Source organism: Tympanuchus pallidicinctus, unplaced genomic scaffold (assembly GCF_026119805.1).
Source record: "Tympanuchus pallidicinctus isolate F22 unplaced genomic scaffold, pur_lepc_1.0 scaffold3, whole genome shotgun sequence".
NCBI lineage: Eukaryota > Metazoa > Chordata > Aves > Galliformes > Phasianidae > Tympanuchus > Tympanuchus pallidicinctus.
The window spans coordinates 104,612,784-104,630,335 of NW_026294747.1; the positions used below are offsets into that span (position 1 = coordinate 104,612,784).

Consider the following 17,552-nt stretch of genomic DNA (forward strand, 5'->3'; position numbering starts at 1 on the left):
TCCCCCATGTTCTGAAAGGCTCTTTCAAGAAGGGAAACGCCCATCACATCTGCAGGATGTGAAATGTGGGCTAACTGGAGGAGGTGCAGCTGAGGCAGAACACAAGACATAGCCCACAGCAGGCACCTATGCATTCAACTCCCTGGACGTGGGACCTGGCTGGGAAACGTCCAGCCCTCTCTGTTTCAGCTTGCTTTGAGCAGACAACAGCCTTTGCTCTTCCACCAGAAAACGCTGCAAGGGAGGAATGCAAGAGGTTTCAGGTCATGACAGTCTGAACACGCATAGCTCCAAGTCATGAATCCCCTTGTTTTTAGGAGCTATCTTCATAGTTTATGAACTTTCAGCACTGGCAATGCCCAGCCTTGCAAAGGTGACAGCATACAGATGGAGAAATCAATTTAGAGATCCCAGTGTAGCTGACTGGTATCCATGGGTAAAGCTTATCCCAGGTTGTAGTAAATAGGAAGAGACTTCCTGAATTCAAATCAAACTACTGAGCTCCTCTATCACACCTCAGACCACAGCTTTAATTCCAGCCCAGCCTCCTCTCTCCTCAAATCAATTCCTTTAGCACTCCACATGCCCACAGCTAATAAATCACATCAGAAAGGGAATGAGAGGGAACAGAGGCAAAGCACTGCATACTGGAAGAAGTTCTAACTCCAAAGCTCCATGCCTGCTTGAAGACAGGAAAAAGGGAAATAACCGTATGTGAGATAAATTCCTTTTTCATCCTTTATTTGCTTTGTCTCTTTGGGTGAATTCTTCAAGAACTGTGTAAGGTCTTCTGGAGCAACAGTTTTCACTTCTGCTGCTTGGTGGGCTGGCCTGGAGGCCATTGAGATCAATAATACATCTATCTCAATTTAATGAGATTATAAATAACATAATCCCAGCTTCTAAAGTCAAATCTCTGCACCAAAAGATGCCCTTGTACAGTCACGTGCATACATATTTTCTATTTCAGCAACCTGCTTTTCTTCACTGAACTAAGGTTTGGGAAGAAAAAAGGCTAGTTCAGAACAAAGCCCTATTCTCCCTGCTCCATTAACCTGCTTTTATTTCCCCTGGCTATACACACACAAAAAGAAATAGCAATCCAGCAGCAAATCCCCCAAGTGATTGCAAGCAGTGGCAAGAAGGAAGCATCCTTTCCTCACGCTGGAAAGCAGAATGTCCACAGTGCCAAAAGTTTTTGCTTCTTGATGGCAGGCCAGCCAGCAGGCACTCTGAGCCCTGCTCAGAGACAGCCCTGGTAGCTCAGCATCACTGTGGGAGCAACCACTCATACCACCATCACGCCATGCCACTGCCCTCTGTCTTGGCTCCTCACTGTTTCAGGGTTACGCTATTCCCATGAACTGCTGCTTGTGTTTCTGCACAGAAAGCAAACAAGAGAACATGCTATCCTCCATACACACCATGCCCTGCAAGGAGGAGGAGGGATTAGGAGCAAACAATGTCGGAGTGTCTGCGGCGAGCTGGAAACAGTCCCAGCATCAAACTTCACAATGACACACAGGAAGAAGTTCTGAAAGTTTCCCAGTCAAAGAGTAGCCCTGTGTGCCAGGCTCAGGGGTGTCTGGACATAAGAATGGCCTTTAAAGCATAAGGATGCAAGAGTACTGCACACAGAGACAGCCCTTGTGAATGCAGAGAACAGTGGCCTGAGCACAGCTCAGCTCTGTTATTTTTTTTTTCTCTCCCTCTTCTAGCATTCAGTGCTAATTGTGCAGTCCAGCTTCTTAACCTTATTTAGGTCAGAAGCTTCAATACAAAATAGCCTTAGAAACATTAATCTTCTGTGGGGTGGGAAAGCCTGCTTGGCCAGAAGCAGAGCTCACCAGGTATTACAAGCAAAGCCCAATCATACTTTAGAAAGTGAGGATGGGAAGACACAGTGCTTCATGAATGGCGCTGGGCCAAAGTGCAAAATTATGCCTCGTGCAGCTTTGTACATGCTTTCCACATTTTGTGGGTAAAGCAGCCCTTTGCAAACAACGTGCACAATGTGCACCAGAGTGGTGAGGATGCCGACAAGATGTTCCCTGAGGTTTCACCCTGATATCCTGCCAGTGATATCGTGCCTTCCTCCACCTTGTCATGCTGCAGTCTGCTTTCTTCTGCAGCCCGACCAGGTGATAACACAGTGGTGAAGTGGCAAGGGAGGTAACACAGGCACTCCTCATGAGCAGAGGTGACAGCATACACTCTAAGCCCTGGTAACTGTTTTACCAGATTCAATACTGGGCTTAAAGCAACACAGACACATCTCTGGTAGTTTTTCTCAAGGATACTTACACACCTGCAGGTCTACGAAGTACACGAAGCGGAAATTATAACCATTTTACATCGACATTCTCATTCCCATTTCTTCATTAGTCTGAGGATAAACTAATCGCTGCTCTACAGAAAGCACTTCAGCTTATTTGAAGATGTGTGATTTGTGCCAGTTTTGTTACCATTACTTCCTCCTGAAGTTATGCCATAAAGCCAACTTGTAAAAACAATCAAACTCATAATTTAATAACTACAGGCAATAAGCACAGTACTACAACATTGAGATTGCCATGCATCACATTCCTAAGGCAAAGCAACAGTAAGGAAAGTAGAATGAAAAAACAGCACAGCAAGGAAACGGGCAGAAGTGTTTGATGGGCTGCAGCAGACAGGAGGATAGAAGGAGGGAATAAGCAAGCTGCAGAAAGATGTGTCATTAGGCAGCATTTGTCAGGTTCAATTTGTTTCCCTGCTGGAGTTCAGGTGGCACTGAGATGAAGAGAAGTTCAATAATTCTCTTTTAGCACCCAATTACTTCAGCAGGGAGAAAAGTGCCACCGCTGGCTGGACCCGCCAGCCATCTCCATTTCTCATCCCTGCTCCTCACTGAGTCAAGAACAGCAGCCCACAGCTTGCTCACGAAGAGCTGTATGTGCTTTCCACATTCTGCTTGCTGGGTTTGCTCACATTGACCAGTCCCAATGACCTCGACCAGTCCTATGTTACCACTATTTCCACATTTCCAGATCACTCAAAGTATCACTTATTTCACAAGAGAAAATGCTCTGGGATTTGGCAGCATTTTCAGAAGCAATTCAGTTCTGAGAAGCAGTCCTGGGATGTACAACCAGAGCCAAACACCAGCAGTAATTAAAACAGAAGCGACAGCCTCAGTGCCATCTCAGGACACTAAATTGAAGCTAGTGCAAGATCTTCGCTCCCAGACTACATTATATTGCCCTGCAGTAAATAAATATATGTGCAAAGTTTATGGACAATATTTGATTAACATTGGGATACAATTACTCTGTATCACGAGGTACAAAATCACAGGAACAGGAAAAAAAATCCAAAACATACTAGTAACAACAAGAAAAATGACAGGAATGACAGCTGGCAAGCCTCCAGAAGGAAAGAAGTTTTCAGACTACCAATTGACATTCCTGACGAAAAACACACCAGCGAGGACGGTACTCATCAGCTGCTCTGCCTCTGGGTTCCAAACGATCCCTCAAAATGCACCATTAAGTACTTCTAAAACTAATCTACAAGCGCTTTTGTACGGACAACTCACACTCCTACAAATACCAAAGCCAAACCAAGTCATATCTACACAGTGAAGACAAATGACTCCACACTGACAGAGCTGAGATGCCTTCAGTACTTTCTATTTTTAAGAGACATGCTGAAGCACTCTGTGTTGGAGAGCTGCTAAACGAGAAGATCGTTCTGCTATCAATTCATTAGTCTTTCCTCCCAGAGCTGATATCTCTGGGCACTGTCTTTAAGGCAGTAAGATGCAGATGGGGCAGCAATTTTCAGTCACTGTGGCACAGCAGAATCAGAAAGACTCAAATGAGGGCTCAGGAAAAAAAAAATCCTGGAAGGTTGTGCTGTTAAGCTCCTAATGTACATATTAATTCCTTTTAACAACCACTCTTGTGAGTTAAAAATAATTCCATGTCCAGCACACCAGGAAGTTAAGAAGGCCTTTTTCTTGGAAGCCTTAAGCCCATCTGAGGAACAGAAATCAAAAACATAGGGACTTTCTTTCCCTAAAGCTCTGGTCCAGGAGACTCCTCTATTTCCTTCTCCAGAACAAAAGGCAAGGCCGCAATTTTCAATCAGGTTTTGCCTGAAACTTGAACTATCTTAAAAGGTTCCGATTTTCAACCTGCCTGGGGAGAGGCTTCAGCAGAGGAGACAGAAATACTGCAGCACATCTTGGAACAGAAAGCAGATTAGAGGGACTTGGGGGAAATACCACAGATGATCAAAGGAAACTGAAAGTCCCTGGCCTCGTAGACAGGTGATATCGTAATTCAGACCTAACGGCTTGAGAGCAAAGGCTCAATCAAAATGCAATTCGGCTACCTGGAAGCAGTCAAGGTGTGGCAAGGCAATTTAAGAGGCAGGCAAAACCAGTGAGAAGTGTTCAGTAGGACAGGAGACAGGATGAGGAAGGAGGCACATTCAGATCGAAAGAGCAAGTCTGAAGGTCAGTCAAAGATAGAGGCAATTTCATTTCAACTGACAGAAACTCACTGGACAGATTACTGTGTATCTTTTTATTTTCACTTGTATTTTGCCCAGTTTGGGTGCACAGACGTGCAATGTAGAGCTCAAAAATGCAGCTGTATTTCAAACAAACAAAAAAGGCTGGCCAGGGAACTGGTGGAGTCACCATCCCTGGAAGTGTTCAAGAAACGTGTAGACGTGGCACTGAGGGACAAAGTTAGTGGGCATGGTGGGGATGGGCTGACAGTCGGACTGGATGATCTCAGTAGTCTTTTCCAATCTTTTCTATGATTCTATGAAAAACAAAGTCAAAAATGAAATGGCTCTGAAAGCTCCTTGCAGCTGAAGGTGAAGCGAGCCAACCCACAGCAAAATGCAAGTGTTTTTGGTTTAAAAAAAGAAAAGGGAAACATCACATGCTTAGATGGGGCTTTGGCTTGAGCACTTCAACTTTCATCTACAGGTGTTTTTTCCAACATTTTTACGGTCAATTGCTCAGTGTGGATGTTGTCCAAGTATCTATTAAATCCATGAGCTGCTGATGGAGGACTGCTCGGTCCCAAAACTTCTTTTCTGTCCATTAAGCCACGATTTCCTTTCCTGTGCTAATACTTTTCACCAGAGAAATTAGAAGTGATTAAAATACGCAATTGAGAGTTGTTTCTTGTTGTTGTTTTTTTTTTTGTAACCGAAGAGTAATCTTTATCAAAAGATCCCTCTAAGATATGCTGGAAACAAGGCCAAGTTGCCTGCCAGTAGCACTGACCCATTCATCCCTCCCCACAGCTCACATCTTAATCCAACCCCAAGTTTCCACTAGCTGGATTCAGGTCCCTCTGTACAGTCCTGGCCCTCAGTGCTTGTGCTCAAACGGCGCTCATCCTGTTCTGCTGCAGAAAGAGAAGGTGTGATGCCATCCTGCTTGTTGCTCAACACCCTGTTTGCCTTGGGGAGGCCAGTGCAGAGGACAGCTGGCACACACAGTTTGGGCTGCATTGATCGTGAACCGGGAATTCAAACACAGCCAGAGATAAGGCAAGGAGTAGGACAAAGGAACAGCAGGAAAATATGTGCAGACAGATAGCAAAAACTGCACTGCTGTTGCTGCCAAAAGCATAGGGTAACTCTGGCTGGCCTGTATAAATGTTGCAGAAGAGGAATAAGGCAGTCACTTTATGTGCTGTGATCAGTAGGTTCAGCAGCAAAGCCACAGAACTTCCATTTTGTGCATAAAAGCAACAAATCCAAACATTTTACAGCTAATTTTTCAGTATTAAATTAGAATCATTTCTGGCATAGAATTCTGCAGTTCAGTGGCAGTAAGCTAGAGGCGAACTTGGTCTTATTTGCTCAAAGAGAATATATACAGAGACTAAAACAGGAGTCCTAAGCTAACACCTGCTGTGCATCCAACAGCAGACAACCACCAGTTCAGCAGAAAGCTGGCTAACATTGACACCAGCCAAACCCCAGAGAGGTCACTGACCGCCAGTCACCACGAGCAATGCTGCAGAAGCATCACTGGAGCAGGACAGCATTCGCTTTCTGTGACCGCAAGCACATGAACAGACCAACAAGGGAGAAGTGGGGAAAAACAGAGCTATAAATAAAAAGGAGTCAAAGGAGAACTCCCAAAACAAAAGTCACAGTCTCCTCCTCCTGCATCCAGAAGAGGTTCGTGTTTTTTCACCTTTGTTAAGCAAAGGAAGGGCACATCATTTTTGCATGACTAGCAGCATGTTGGGAGTGCAAGGGATTCAGGGCAGGAAGCCTGCCACCACACCACAAAACAAAATCCTTGCTGATTAATTAGCTGTTCAATAACCCATTACAAACCAGCTCAGCTGCCGGACAGCTACTTCAGCTAAATTTGTACGGCATCGAGGCAACTTCACCTGAAACACTTTGAAGAAAGAAAAAAGGCAAGAAGAAAATATTCCAACTCCTTCTCTTCCCCTTAAATCTAAGGCAAGAACTGTAGCCAGGAATAGCATTATCTGGCAGGACTTTTCCCCAGATGAACAGAAGGTCGTTACAGCATCATGTGCCAGACTCCCACCCCAGACACACAGCCAGGACAGACAGACAGCCTACATGGCACCAAGGTGCCCTCACACACCAGACATGCCCATGCTATGTACAGCAGCACTAGACATGGGAACCCAAACCTATTCCAGGCAAGCTGGCTGGATGCTGCAGTCAGCCCAGCTGTCTCACCAGCCAGCTCCTGGGGAGAGCCATGAATGGAAACAAGGTCAATTAGCTCAGCTGGAGCACAGGAATAGCTCAGTCAGATCCTTGCTCTGATACTCACCTGAATTATTCAGAATAGACCTGGGTGTCCCTGCACAATCGTGTTATTTCACGTAGACGATCAGTGCAACAGATTATAGAATCACAGAATGGTTTCGGTTGGAAGGGACCATTAAGATCACATAATTCCAACCACCCTGCTATAAACAGGGACATCTTGCACTAGACCATTTTGCTCACACCCCATCCAGCCTGGCCTTGAATGCTTCCAGAGAGGGGGCATCCACCGCCTCACTGGGAAACCTGTTCCAGAGTGATACCACCCTCACGGTAAAGAATTTCTTTCCCCTATCTAAATCTACCCTCTTGCAGTTTAAAACCTTTTCCCCTTGTCCTGTTGCTATCTGTCCTTATAAAAATTCCCTCCCCAGCCTTCCTGTAGGCCTCCTTCAGGTACTGAAAGGCCACTATAAGGACCTCCTGGAGCCTTCTCCAGGCTGAACAGCCCCAGCTCTCTCAGCCTGTCCTCATAGCAGAGGTGCTCCTTTGTTCATCTCCGTGGTCCTCCTCTGGACCCGCTCCAACAACTGCTCCTTCTTGTGTTGGGGGCCCCAGAACTGGATGCAGTAATCCAGGTGAGGTCTCAAAAGAGCAGAGCAGGGGGGCAGAATCACCTCCCTCGTCCTGCTGGTTACACTTCTCTTAATGCAACCAAGCATACAATTGACCTTCTGGGCTGCAAGCGCACACTGCCAGCTCATATTGAGTCTTTAATCAATCAACACCTCCAAATCCTTCTCCTCAGGGCTGCTCTTAGCCACCCTCCACCCAACCTGTATCTGTATCTTGTGGTTGAGATTGCTCTAACCTAGTTGTAGGACCTTGCACTTGGCCTTGTTGAGCTTCATGAGGTTGGCATAGGCCCACCTCAAGCTTGTCCAGGTCCCTCTGGATAGCATCCCTTCCCTCTAACAAGTCAACTGCACCACTCAGCTTGGTGTTGCCTGCAAACTTACAGTGTGCACTTGATCCCACTGTCCATATCACCTACAAAGATGTTAAATAACACCAGACCCAACACCAATCCCTGAAGAACACCACCCGTCAATGATCTCCACTTGGACACTGCACCGCTGACCACAATTCTGAGTGTGACCATCCAGCCAATTCCTTATTCAGGGAGTGGTCCATCCATCAAATCCCTTTTTCTCCAATTTGGAGACCATAATGGCATGCAGGACAGCATCAAATGCTTTGCAGAAGTTCAGGTAGATGATGTCAATTGCTTTCCTTTATCTACTGATGCTGTAGCTTCATCATAAAAGGCTACCAAATTCATCAGGTATGACTTGCCCTTGGTGAAGCCATGTTAGTTACCACCAATCACTACATCTTTATTTTGCATGTGCCAACAAGCCCTGCAGCACAATCCATGCAGAAGTGCAATCCCTACTTGAGTAGGGAGAAAATAATAATGATGCTAATACACTGTGGACTATCTGCTGGATTCATCCCACTGCAGATGGAGTGTGTTCAATAACCAGAGTATTTCACTATTAGCATCTATAACAATGTATTCTCAAGCGCATTTTTCCATACTAATTAACCTTTCTTGTTATTATTTATGCACTGTTCAACTTCTAGTACATCTGCCCACACATGGGCGCAGTCAGCTCAATCGCTTTTTTCCAGTAATCTCTTTATTACCACCCTCTACTGGTATTATTTCCACCAATAGTGGAATAGTGAAGTCTTGCTCCTGCCCTTAAAACCTCCACACCGTGAGGATGGAAATTAGGTCAGCAGCACTCACTCTCCCAGCTACTCTATGACACTTGTTATGTCTGAAAGCAACAGCAGTCGGGAGCAAGGAGTGGATGTGCTGTCCAGGAGAGAGGTAGCAGGAGAGGGTGAGCGCTGGGCAAGGGGAAGCCATCCCCACCTCTGGCATGGAGCTCTCACCTGCACCTTGCTGCTGCCACCAAGCACTCGGATGCTCCGTCACCAGCAGTATCACCCTGCAATGGATTAGTGCTTGAATCCCAGCTGGCACCAAAAAAATAAAATAAAAATTAAAGAATCTGGAGACAAAGAAGCTACTGCATTCCTATTTTTAACCACCATTATTAATGCTGCCACAGTTCTTGTCTCCATCACCCTTCCACACAAAAGCACTGCAGCCTGTAGTAATTACTTCACGGTGATGCTGTGCCTCGATATGTCAGCTTACACCTGCACTGCCACCAAGAACAATACCACTTAAAAATAAGTAATAGACATGCTATCATCTGTGCCCTATCAACTTCTCCCTGCTTATCTGGCTGAGCCTGGAGATCATTGTTTGGGCAGGGCTCCCAGAAACTCTAGGCAGCGCTAATTGCAGGCTAGAGCTGCAGGGCCTTCTTCACACCACCACATGAGAACTGAGCTCCGGCAGCAGGAAGAGTTGAAGCCTAGAACCAGCCTCCTCAGACTGCCCCAGCCTCATGCAGCTGGAGATGGCCTCCGCAGAGACAGTCTTGCCTCGCCTGGGCAGGGCTGAGTGGGATTCCACCCACACAGATCTGCAGCATTTAATGGCTTTATTTGTGGCCCCCGGGTTTGCGTTCGCCCTTTTCCTGGTGAGACAACAGCAGCAGCATCTTTAGACTTTAGGAGTGCTCCTATTGCTCTTTTTAAGGCAAAGCTACAAATCCGCTGCTCTTGAGGCTGTGCTGTGAGCTCCAAAACTGCAGTAGAGTCAGAAAGCGATCTAGATTTCTTCTTACAGGATGCAGCCCTGCACACTGGCACTATTCTGCTTCCTGCAGCTGGGCTGGGCAGCACATCTCTGAAAAGCTGAGCAGGATGAGGTCACAGCCCCACGGGCCCTGAAGCAGGCAGCAGAACATCGGGTGCTGATCGACTGCCACAAACCAGCCAATCCATCTGATGTTTGCTGTGTGGGATACAGCAAGCCCTGCAGAATCTGCAGGAGTAATTTGGCAGCTCTGCTTTCCTAAAGTACCTGAAATCCTTAACTTGAATCCAGTGACGTGCAACAAACGGGCAGCAAAGCCCCGAAGGCATCGAGTGAAACTATGCAGACATTAAGTGATGCCAGATGTATCAAGTACACATGTTGGAAATTTTATACATCTGAAGTAAATGCTTGCCTCCCTGATCCATCCCATTCTAGTCAGGCTTTCTGGAACAAATTGCAGTGTCTCAGGAAGGTTAGAATAAAAGACAGGAGAAAGTTTGGTTTTCTTTTACATTGAAGAACTGACCTTTAGCTATACCCCTCCTCCAGCCACATTCTTATCTTTACAGGGTATACTGGTAAAAGTAGCTGTTTAGATACAGCTGCACAGATGCTCAAGGAATGCATTCAAATGCTCAATCGTAGAAGTAAAGCAAATGCACAGATCACTCTTTAAAAGTGACCCTGCTAAGCTCATATAGATTGAGGGCAAAATAGCAACAGTCAGTTCTGCCACACCATTATTTTCATCTTAGAAAGTGCAAATTAATGGCATGACGTGCCTCTGTACTTCCAGCGTCCATTAAAAAAAACACTTTGCAAAGCACCCCTAGAAGATATCTAAAAAACTCCTTTATTCTCACGTTTTTTCCTGAGATAGCAGGAGGCAGGATTTCCTACACATTACATAAGGAGGGGAGGGTGTATTTGTTCTTTCGCAATTTAAGACTTATTAGCACAGCCGAGTTATTTGAGTAGGGCCTCTTTCCTGCTCTTTTATTGCAGGGGAATTATTCTTGGCAGGGCCCCAGTACAGCATTAGCTTGATAGAGGAAAACCAAACAGACCCAGAAAGAGACATGGAGCAGAGATACCTTGGGGCTATGCTGGGTCACTGAGAGTCACCATGACAGAGAGAAATTACAAAGGCAGCCCAATGCAGAGCCTCCAAGGCATGCAGGTATGGTTACTGCTGCTACTACCAGACCCTGCTGCAAGCAGAAGCAAAGTTGTGTATTTGGAGACAGGTTCCCCTCCCATCACTCTGACTGCATCATGCCAAACTGAAAACGGCCAGCTGGGGGTTACAGAGCTGGGGGCAGAGGGCTGAAGAGCTCAACAAGGGAAACACAGACACCAACCCTCAGGGAAATGGAGACAAGAGAGGGAAACCTCTGCAAGTACAAACCTTACATTGCTACCTGTATTTGTTACTCTACGGCAATCAGTGCAGCACACATTAAGGCTTTATTGCAGATCCCTTCAGCATCAGGAAGAGATAACTGTGACAAGAAGGAACAAGAGCTGTGCTCCATACATGAGCCCAAGACCTAGCAGCCTGATGCTCCACCATCTTCCTACCATATGTATATTTTTTATTTTAAAAAAAAGGCTTTCAGATTCTCTGTCAATTTGTATTTTTTGAATTGACAAGCATGACTATAATTTTTTTTTTTTAAAAAAAAGGTCTTCATAAGGTTACCACTCAGTATTATAAAGTATAACTCAAACCAGTTAGAAAACCTCCCCCAGAAAACGTGCTGAGAAACGTGCACAGCTAATTGCTGCCCTTGGCTTCCAGCATGCTTTCAAGTAAGTAATTAAGCTAGAGGATGCACCTCTAGCGTGCTCTGTGCATCAGCTGGTGCTGCATGTACCTGTGTCACGTTTAGTGCTGCAGTCACACAGCAGGCGCTCCTGGCACGTACGAACTAGACAGCAATCATGGATATCATGGCAATCATGAGTTCAGGTGACAGAATCAAGAATCACAGAATATCCCAAGCTGGAAGGGACCCACAAAGATCTCAGAGCCCAGCTCTTGGCTCCACACAGAACCACCGTAAGATCAAATCCTGCGTCTGAGAGCACTGTCCAAACTTTCCTTCAACTCCAGCAGCAGCTGTGACCACTGCTCTGAGGAGCCTGTTCCAGTGCTCACACTCTGCTGAGGAACCTCTTCCCAACGCTCAATCTGAATGGCCAGGAGGGACAGGCCTGAGACAGGTACAGACTGAGAATGGAAAGAGATCTTCCCCCCACTGCAGACCTGAGGTGAGGGGATAACCCTCCTGGTCCTCTCCTGACCTCTGCCAGAGAAAACATCTTGTCTGGGGCTGCTTGTTCTCCCTATGAGGAATCTCACTGCATTTTATTTGACCTCAGTAGTCTCTCATGATCATGCCACCCTAACACTACATTTTCTTGAGGTGAGTATAAACCGTTGTTGACATTTCCCCAATCCAAGGGTTGCTAGCAGCAAGGAAGGTCAGCTCTGCCCCTGATTTAAACAAGTGCCACGTTTGCTGTACCATACCTGCAAGAAATACCATGAGTTTGGACAATTTCACCCACATTTGATACTTTAATCCAATTTGTCACACTCGCCTCCATGTTCATCACGTTAATCTCTTCTAAAATTACTCTCCAGTCCTCTGAATGAAAATACCTCATTCCTCCACTCCAAACAGTCATAAACATAGATCCTTGTAAAGTAAGAAAGAGGGCGAGGGTAAGGCTGTATTTCTCTATTTTTGCATTGCAGTGATGCATTTCAAAATAGCTTAGCAGTAGTAGTCATACTTACCGATATATTTGGTATACATTCCTCCTGCTGCTATTCTTAAGAAATTTAGCACTGTTGGGAATGTGTGGATTATTTTTTCCCCTCCTTCAGCGGATTACTCTATGTGAAGTTTGACCTTTTCTTTCTTTTTTTTTTCTTTTTTTTTGGTTTGTTTGTCTTAAATAAATGAGGGCACTCTTTCTTTCCTTTCCTGCAACACCTTTCTTTCAGTGCAAAGCTGCCCAGGGCTTGAAGAAATCCTCATCCTCCAGCCTCACCTGGAAATGAGCAGCAATTTTTCCCATTGCTAGTGCCTGAAAGAAGTCCAAGAAGTCTCAAAGTTGCTTGAAGTGAATGGGGATGAAGAAAAATTTAAAAATACATATTTAAAAGCACAAAAAAACAGCCTTTCAACTGTCATGAAAGCTCTTGTACGGAGATCTACAGCTCAGATTACGATTCTTCACTGCTCTTTACACATCATTTATGACTATCTATCTTCTTGACTTGCTGTATGTTCTTGGGTTTAGAAAGTAAGAAATGCAGGCTGTCACACAGGAGCTACGCTGCCAGCAAGCAGCCCCTAAGACCACACAGAGTTGCATGACTTAGGTACAAAGTGCATTAGCAAAAAGGCAGCACGCTTACGAGCTGAGCTGTCAGGCTAAACAGACTTCAGATCAACCAGGAAAAGCTTGCCGCTGAAGTTCCCTGCTATGACCATCCACTGAGCACCTTAAGCACGCACCTTCTGTAGCACACTGATTGTGTTGGGCCAGTGCACTGGGAAGCCTTGTGCAGCACCAATGTGTTCCTAACTAAAGGAGATGAGTTTTCCTGCCAATTATCAACTGGAGGCAATTCACCTGGGCAAAGATTAGTTTGCAGGCCACTTTATCAGCTTCCAGGGTCTGTAGCTAGGTGAACATGGACTTCATACGCACAGGAGGCTGCTTCTGATTTCAGCAAAGCCTCTAACAGCAGCAAAGCTCCATGGACCTCAGCAACACAGCACAAGCAAGAGGAAATTCCTTCCTGCTCCTCCCTGAGGTACTGAGTAAAACTTTTCCCAGTGTACACTTTTTTTCCTGCACTGTATTGATTTTCTGTTCCCACATTTACTTTCCCAGAAGGCTTTCACAGGCCTGTCTGTGGATGTACATCACTCACTCTTTTCTTTTCAGCTTATCAGAAGCATGGTCAAGTACTGAAAACAATTGTACAGTGCGTATTTGTGCAATTACATGGAACAAGAAGAAAAAACTACTTGTATCGAGATCCTTCAGAGTTTCAGAGAGTGTCCACTGATTTGAGTACCTACAGTTTGGCTTTCTACCCAGTTGGCTACACTGGATAGAAAGAAAGTGACATGTAGGCTAAAATCAGAAACTCTACAGGCACAGTGTGCAGCCTGGGCCAACACAGGCTTATGTTGTTAGCCACTTTCTCTGTCTTTTTCAATAGATGTATTGTTTTGGGCTGTGCTTCTCCCCCAGTCCTGCTGAAGATGCAGAAGCAAGGGGCAGTTAACACTTCAGCAGAAGAGGGCCTAATGCAAATAAATAAGTAGAAATCACCAAAGACACTTTTCTTTTTTTTCCAGAACTGGAACCGAACAATCCTAAGACTGGAGGGATGAAGGGATGGATGCTCCCCAGCAGTAACACCTGCCCCTGATACCCAGCTCCATGAGACCTTATCCCCAGGACCACCTCAGCCAGCACAACTGGAAGAGCTATCACTGAGGAAAGGGGGAGGTGTGGGGTGTCTGAAATAGCAGCACAGCCAACGAAAGCTGAAAGTGCAACATCTAACTGCTCCTAGCTGGACTCTCAGCTCCATTTTGGCTTCTGTGTTGTCGTGGCTGGAGGCTGATAGACATTTCCTACTGGAGCATCGGGTGCCCCTATACCACACAGCAAGCAGGAGGAAAGCTGCACAGAGATGTCCCTGACTGGGGACACTGTACCACAACACCAGATGCCAAAACACTGTTACCATCTTTCCAGCGTGCCTGACCTCTGTGACCACATGGACAACAGCCATCATTCAGCGTGGCAGCTCGGTTCCAGGGAAGGAAAGGGCTCCTGGCACCACCAAGCATAACGGTTTGTCAGCATTTCCTTTCCCCATCATAATCTCATATTTAGAAGTCTGAGAGTCACCCTACTAATTTTCAGCTGGGATTCTGAACAGAAGCCGGAGAGAAAAGCAAGTTTCTCAATGCCATAAACTAAACAACAGATAAGCTGGCACAGATTTAATATGTGAAAAGGAGAGGGCGAAATTACAGCAAAATCTTCACTGCATTCTTACAGAGAGTTTAACAACACAGTTCTTTGGAAAAGAGGCACCCCAGCACTGCTGCGTAATTACTTACAAAAAAAACCAGTACTCCTGGCTTTGCAGCTGTGAAACAGAAGTACCAGCCTAGTTTGTTTCAAAGGTCAGCTTGGCCACTGACCACACTGCAAACAGATCATACGCAGTGTCTCTAAACTCAGTGAAGTCTGGGCTGGCTGGCTGCCTGCAGGAAGGTTTCAGCCCTGCCCAGCAGACGCCGTGCCACCACCACAGAAGGAAGAGGCAGCCGGTCCTATCAGCATGGCACGGGGACAATCCAAGTAACTGCCCCACATTAAGCACTCTTGCAGATGAGCAGCTCCTCCAGCTTAGCAAATACTCAGCGAATGCTTGCTCATTATTGACCTGTGTCACCCTTATGAGAGAGCTGTGGCATTCCACGCTCATTATACAGCCCAAGGCATGCTCTGAAGTCTTTTGATCTCCCCCTTAATGAGGAGTAGGCACAAGGCAGAGCAGACTGCAGCCCCAACACTGATGTTAAGGAAGTCACAGCCCCAAGCAAAGCATTTTCGCTTTTGGTAGAAAAGTCTGTGACTTGTTCACAAGGCTCTCACTTTTTGCAGCACCAATCCCTGACCATGGCAACAAGCCCTAACTAGCCCACTGTGACCAACCATAACCAATAAGCATAAATACACATGAACTTAACCATCATTAGCTCATCATTTGTCAAGGACTTGAATAGCTTTATCAAGAGACAGTCACCATACCTTCCAACATCAGGACTCAATCAGGGATCCAGCACAAGGAGTGGGAATGGAAGGCAAGAAGGAAGAAGGTACTAGGATCACAATGGGGCACTACAGCACCTAAAGCCTAGCGGTATTGACCAAGGGAAGCTGGTCCAACAGGACAATTGCTGCCTCTTACCTGTTCTCCAGCAGCGTCATGCAGATGACCTCCCGCACACCTGGGTTGTTGGCTTTCTCAATGGAGCAGCTCTGCAGGTTCCACGTAGCCACCCTCAGCACCGGTCTGCCATCCCTCAGCCCCCCGAACATCTCCACAGAGGGGCGAGTGGAGATGATCTGGGTTGGGCCCCCCGGGGGAAAATCCAAGTCCTCACTCTGGAGGCTGAGAGAAGTGGGGCTGGGATGAGGCTTGGCTGTGAAGTTGAGGCCGCCGTTGGTGTTCGTTGAAGGGGGTCGGGACCTCTCTGCAAAAATCTGATGCCGGATTTTGTCTAGGAAAGAGGAATTAATGCAGTTCATCCTCACCAGGTCCTCGATACTTTTGAAGGGCCCGTGCTCTTTGCGGTAGTCCACGATGCTGTTGGCGATCTTCTCGGTGACGCCGCGGATGCTCATGAGCTGTGCCGGCGTGGCGGTGTTGATGTTGATCTTGGTGGCGGACAGGTGGTGCTCGGAGGCCGGGTCCTTCCGCAGGGAGCTGGGCGAATGCTGCGCCGAGCTGCCCTTACTGCTCACGCAGATCTCGAACTTCACCTGCTCCAGCTTGGCCGCCCCCACCCCGCTCACCAGCGCCAAGTCCTCCACCTTCTTGAAGCCACCGATGTACTCGCGGTACTCCACGATGTTCTGGGCCACCACTCGGGTGACCCCGGGCAGAGTCATCAGCTCCTCCTCGGTGGCCGTGTTGATGTTGAGCCTCTCCTGGTTGACCAGGATGTTGCTGAAGTTGCACGCCGCGCTGAACTTGCGGCTGTGGCACAGGTCGGCAGGGTCCCGGGGGATGGAGCGGTGGCAGCCCAGGTTGCCCCCCATCTCACCGCCGCCGCACCAGGGCGCTGCCGGAGCCGGGGCGAGCCGAGAGCCCGGGCCTCATGGACCCCGCGGCGACCGCCGCTGCCTGGGGACAGAGCCAAAAGGCGCTCAGACAGCCCCTCAACAGCCCGTCCTCCCTCCTCCTCCTCCGGGTACCACACGACGCTCCCCGGCCGTTCGCCGGACAGCGGGGAGAAGCGACCGGAACGCCCCGATTCCACTCCCGCCCCCAGCACGCCGTGCCTCTCAGCCCCGCTCCGCTGCCGCCCCGGGCGCCCAGCGCCGCGCGCTCCCCGCCAGCGGGAGTTGTGGTTCGCTGCGAGCTCCCGCCCCTCGGCCGCCGGGCGGTGCCTGCCACACCGCACCGCCTCCCGGGGCGGGCCGAGCCCGTGCCCCGCATGGGGAGCCGAGCGAGGCCGTGGCCAGGGCTGAGGGGCGTGCTGGAGGCCTGCGTGCCTCCGTACCGCTCCTGGGAGAGCGGCCGTGCCTCAGCCCGTTTCCCTAACTCGGCATCACCGTCCTGCCCCGAAGTCCTTCTTGCGTACCGTATGTGTGGCTGAGCTGGCTGCGAATAAACTCATTTTCTGCCTGTGCTGGTGAAGCTTTCTAATGCGCAGCCGGCTGCCGCGCTGTGCCCCGTGCTGTGCTGGCAGCAGAGCTGTAGCCAAGCGAGCTGGGCGGAATACTGCCCACACGGTATTGACTGCAATGTCAATGAATCCTACACATCGTCGGTGGGTGTAATGAAAAGCAAGGGGAGGAAAGCTGAAAGAAGGAGCGATGTGTGCTTGCAGATGCCAGCTATGCACCCCAGCGCTGACAGTACACGTACATTTCTTTTACGCAGACAGAACACGGTGCGTGAGTGTTTTCAGTGTGAAGGCTCTGCATTGGTCTTCTCATTAAAATTAAGCTGCTTGCCACAGTGGCTTAAGTATGCATTTCCCGTGCTAAATTAATGAAAGTTGTCTGGGTTCACCTGAAATAAAGGGCTGAATTTGTGCAGCTTCTTGGATGAAGAGGAAGGGAATGTGATGTGAAGGAGGGAGCTGCACCAGGCATTTAGCTTGCACATGGGCACTGCAGCTTTGACATTTGCACTAGATATTCTGCTGCGGATCACACATTTCTCTTCTCTTCACCCGAGCAATAGAGTTAG

The 17,552-nt window shown here is 47.7% G+C and overlaps 1 protein-coding gene across 2 annotated transcripts in view; it reads right to left on the reverse strand.

The window, feature by feature from the left end:
- The window catches only part of EEPD1 (endonuclease/exonuclease/phosphatase family domain containing 1), a 60,271-nt gene extending 43,600 nt beyond the window's left edge, over positions 1-16,671 (reverse strand). Inside the window, exon 1 of one of the 2 annotated variants that reach the window (XM_052693248.1) lies at positions 15,540-16,671. In XM_052693248.1, the coding sequence (XP_052549208.1) occupies positions 15,540-16,393 (854 nt within the window). In that variant the 5' untranslated portion in view covers positions 16,394-16,671. The remainder of the gene's footprint in view (positions 1-15,539) is intronic. The other variant, XM_052693247.1, reaches the window with a different exon arrangement.
- Between the last annotated feature and the right edge of the window lie 881 nt (positions 16,672-17,552).